The sequence below is a fragment of the Acyrthosiphon pisum genome, chromosome A1 (genome assembly GCF_005508785.2).
Source record: "Acyrthosiphon pisum isolate AL4f chromosome A1, pea_aphid_22Mar2018_4r6ur, whole genome shotgun sequence".
Classification (NCBI taxonomy): Eukaryota; Metazoa; Arthropoda; class Insecta; order Hemiptera; family Aphididae; genus Acyrthosiphon; species Acyrthosiphon pisum.
The window spans coordinates 4,032,351-4,037,219 of NC_042494.1; the positions used below are offsets into that span (position 1 = coordinate 4,032,351).

The 4,869-nt window shown below is 27.4% G+C and overlaps 1 protein-coding gene across 1 annotated transcript in view; it reads left to right on the forward strand.

Annotated features, from left to right (window-relative positions):
- Positions 1 to 1,435: 1,435 nt before the first annotated feature.
- The window catches only part of LOC115033631 (fatty acid synthase-like), a 55,230-nt gene continuing 51,796 nt past the window's right edge, over positions 1,436 to 4,869 (forward strand). The window contains exons 1-7 of the mRNA XM_029486512.1: positions 1,436 to 1,620; positions 1,682 to 2,005; positions 2,086 to 2,286; positions 3,020 to 3,258; positions 3,320 to 3,553; positions 3,685 to 3,888; positions 3,950 to 4,084. Of these exons, the coding sequence (XP_029342372.1) occupies positions 1,482 to 1,620; positions 1,682 to 2,005; positions 2,086 to 2,286; positions 3,020 to 3,258; positions 3,320 to 3,553; positions 3,685 to 3,888; positions 3,950 to 4,084 (1,476 nt within the window). The 5' untranslated portion in view covers positions 1,436 to 1,481. The remainder of the gene's footprint in view (positions 1,621 to 1,681; positions 2,006 to 2,085; positions 2,287 to 3,019; positions 3,259 to 3,319; positions 3,554 to 3,684; positions 3,889 to 3,949; positions 4,085 to 4,869) is intronic.

Consider the following 4,869-nt stretch of genomic DNA (forward strand, 5'->3'; position numbering starts at 1 on the left):
AAAGGGAGAGGACCAACTCCGAGAGGTGCTCAAACGGGAATTTTATGATTTCCGATGAAAATTTTTGTTTATAAATGATTTCCATGGGTTTTAAAGCTATTATATTAATAATAATAGTAAAAAAAAAAAATTATTTACTTTACTTTTTAAATATAAATTATTAACTAATATCTATAACTATAAAAATGTTAAATGAAAATCTCTGTACAGGCTAAACTCTGGAACTATACTTATCAAGAAAATCTGATAGTCTGTGTATTTATATAGTTAGATATATATATTATATATTTATAAATTAATGTTTGTGGGTATATTAGACCTATTGGAATAAGATAGGTTAATTTACAAAGGGTTAACTTTGTTTTTTTTTATTTATTGGATTTTAGTACGGTTAGGTTAGGATAGGATTTTTTATAAATTAATTATATTAATCCACCGTAGTTGGAATTAAGTAAAAACGACAAACTTGGTATAACTTTGATAGTTAAATCATACACTTACGTACAAACAGCACGGGGTCCGCAATGTACCACAGGTAGATTGCCTACATGATAATGTACTGCTACGAAACAGAATTTTTATTCCGGGCACCAGAAAAGTTAAATTAAAAGATACATTTTGAGCCCCATACACTGAATATTAAATAACGAATTGAACAAGGTTTGAGTCATATAGAGCTGATACATTTAACGGGCAACGAAGTGCACGGGATCAGCTAGTTATAATATAAAATTGAATAATTATTTTGTAGTTAAAAATGTATAAAATGTTCAACTTTTATATTTAAGGATTGAAAATTTAAAACAAGGTTCCATGTAAGTAGTTAATTATGTTACCAAAAAATCTAAAAAATACATAAACGCAGTTTATTTTTATAGTCATTTTAAGTACAAATTTGGACGAAATTACATATTAAGAACCTAGAATAATTATTTTAGTTATTTTGTTGTGATTGCGGAATATTATTCGTGGGTACTTGACACTTCTAAAGTATACTTTTATATATCAATGATAGTATCACGGTATGTTGTTGATGTATAAGTATCTAATGGATATTGTGATATGATTAATTTGGAATTTATTATAGGTATCTAATGTAGGTCAATTTTTTTTTAATACATTAGATAAGTATATAATATTTCTTATACCTAGACTGACATACCGTCTCCGATCAGAATCGTTTTTCTTATATAATGATATAATATCATTGAACTCAAATGCAATACCATACATTAGGTATACAACGACCCACTTGTACAGGCTGTACAGCAGCGCCACATTCACTTGTCCACATTTATTTTTTGTTACTTATTATAATAAACATTTTGTTGTAAAAAATATATTTGAAATAGCCATGAACTGCTTTTCAATTAAGATATATTTATCAATTATCAAATCGATACATTACAACAATAGTGTAATCTAATAACTAAATTGTTTTAGATCGTTAACCAGAGTTAAATAACAAATAAATAAATATAATGGCAGTACACAAAGATGAAGTTGTAATATCAGGTATCGGTGGATTGTTTCCAGAAAGCAATAATATAACTGAGTTAAGCGATTTGTTATTCCAAAAAAAAAATGGAGTAACTATTGATTCAAGGAGATGGAAACCAAGTATATAGACATTTTTACTACGACTTTGAATTTTATTTAACTAAAAAAGAATTTTTTATAGATAAACTAGGTGCATTAAGTGGAACTGGAAAAATTAAAAATATTGATACATTCGATTCCACATTCTTCAGGGCTCACCCAAAACTTGCTCAAGTTATGGAGACAATGACAAAAATATGCTTAGAAAGATCAATAGAAGCGATTATCGATGCCGGTTTGAGTCCAGCAGACTTGCATGGAACAAATACAGGAGTATTTCTGGGATCTGCAATAAGTGAAACGGAATTGTCAGCCGTATATAACGATTCATTTGTAGGATTTGTGATGTTAGGTAGTAGTAGAACAATGCAAGCAAACCGACTTTCTTTTATTCTCAATTTGACAGGTAAAAAACTTTGTAAATAATAAATAAGGAATAATTATTATAATTAAATAAAAAAAAAATGTGTAATCAATAAAATTTAGGACCTAGTTTTACCATGGACGGAGGATGGATTTGTGGCTCCGATGGTTTGAAAAAAGCAAAAGAAATGATTGAAAATGGTTTATTATCATCTGCGATTGTCGGGGTTACTAATCTCACACTTCGACCAGAATTACAATTCCTATATGAAGGTTTGAATAGATTAAACAAAAGTGATCAAACTAAACCATTCAGTTCTGACGGTAAATATATATTTTTTGACAATCAAGTTAAAATAATATTAATATTTTTGAAGGATTATTTAAATTTACATTAACATAGTTTAATATTTAAGTTAAAAATATTTGATTTAATTCATCAAACGAACTATTTTTTTTATTTTTATTAAATTGAAATTGATGCAATAACTTAATCAAAGTACGATTTCATATATAAAGTAGATGGAATATAACAAGTCATATAAAGAATTTAGATTTCATAAAATATCAGTTAAAACTTCCTTATATAACTAATATTACGCATATACTAAATACTTAAGCATACTATAAGCAAACTTGTATTATTCAAATCGTTTATCATTATAAATATTGATATAATTAAGTATAAATATTATAAATATTAATATCTACTATTCTAGAAAAAAAATATTGGGAAGTAAAATGTACTATGTAAAAAAAATGCATGAGGTATAATTTATTGTATAATCATATGAACAAAGAATGTAATCGAAACCATTACCAAATAATTATACAAGTTGTAAATTTTAATTAATTAAATACATTTTCTTGTACTTGGTATAGTTGAAAATAATAATAAAAAAAAGGATTTCTATTCAAACTCTCCTTTTTTACAACAACTAAAAAAATGAAATAAAACATTTGAATAATATATGCTAATATACTATCGACTAATTATTATCAACTATGACTATAAGGTATATTCTTCATTATAATTAATATTAGGATTTTGATTTAGCTGACGGGTATAACAGATCAGAAGCTTGTATTGTTTTTTATCTTCAAAAAGCTTCTGAAGCCAAACGTTCATACGGAACATTGTTGAATGTAAAATCAATGCAGTTTGGTAATCATGATGGGACCCTAACCGAGCATGATGGAAATCACTTTAAATCATTGCTATTAGATTCTTATAAAGAAGCTGACATAGATCCGGCTACAGTAGATTTCATAGAAGCTTACGGATCGGGAATTAAGGTAATATTAACCAAAAATGTATTTTAATACTCAATACTTTAATTTAGCGTTAATTTTACAGAGTGAAGATGCTATGGAATTAAATATCATGGAAGAAGTGTTTTGTACTGAAAATAGAAGGACACCTTTAAAAGTGGGTTCCGTGAAAAGTAACGTAGGTCACTGTGAAGTGTCTAGTCTCTTTATGTCAATTGTTAAAGCCATCATTACGCTAGAAAGTGGATACATACCACCTAACATAAATTACACAGGACCAAATAATAATGTAGCAGCGTTAAAGAATGGAAAAATTCAAGTACGTATAGTAAAATTCGTTTAACTATAATTTTTAATATAGAATAGTAAACATTTGTTTACTTAATTAGTAGTTTATACTAATTCTATACGTTGGATGCAAATAAATTATAGATTATGTTTTTCTTTTAGGTAATAACTGAAAAAACTCCTTTTGTTGGAGATATAATCGGAATCAGTTCATTTGGGTTATTAAATGCATTTAGCCATGTAATCCTTAAGAAAAATCAGATCGTTAATAACATAATTGTGGACAAACATAATTCTACCAATATACCCCAATTAATATTGGTATCAGGGCGGAATGAAGAAAACGTTAAAGAAGCATTAAACCAGGTATTTATAAGTTAACTTAAAAGTCAAAAGATATATAGTTTTATAATATTCAAATTATTAGATTAAAAGTCACGGAAACAATGCAGAGTTTGTGTCATTGACTAATGACGTATTCACTAGAAATATCAATGGCCATTTCTTTAGGAGTTTTAACATTTTCCCTCAGTCAGATGAGTCACGAATAGATGATGTTTGGGTAAATAACTTTGCTATTATTGTTAATCGTTTTAGATTCCAAGAGGAGTGATGTATGTATTGATTTTACAAAGTTGAATGTTTTTTTTTTGTGTCTCTCATCAACTCAGTAAAAACTAAGAATGTTCCAGCATTTTTCATCAGCATATTTTCTAATAAGAAAGTGAAAGTATTTGTTACTTTAGGGGGTTAAAAGTAAAATAGCTGTAAATAAACATTGGATATTCACCTATAAACCAACAAATTTTTAACTATGATATTTCATATTTTTTTGTCATTCATATACCTACTAATAACCGTAGGTAAGTACTTGAAACTTTCATAAAATGTTAATTTTATCATTTTACAATCATTTTATCTACAAGATAACATGTTTTTAAAAACAATTTGACTCCTTTTTAGTTATTTATAGACATTTTAAATATGACATTTTTAGTTTTATATTATACTAGCTCATCCCACGCACTTCGTTGCCTTTAAAAATGACAACTCTTAAAAAAATTGTGATTGTTCAACTCTTTTTGGGTTTAACTCGTTGCAATAAGTGCCCCCTTTGTAGGCAATGTGTGAAAATTCGATTTGATGCATGCTATTACCTGATCTGCCCGATAACCAATGGCAACCAATAAAATAATAAATACTAATTTCTACTAATTATATCTTCTATAAACAAACATTTCTAACGTAAATCTCAAAATTCCTGTTTGAGCCGTCCTCAGGTTGGACTTAGTGGGTCAAATTGTGAGTCCAAACCATCCAGAGAATCACTTTAACATTTACAAAAAA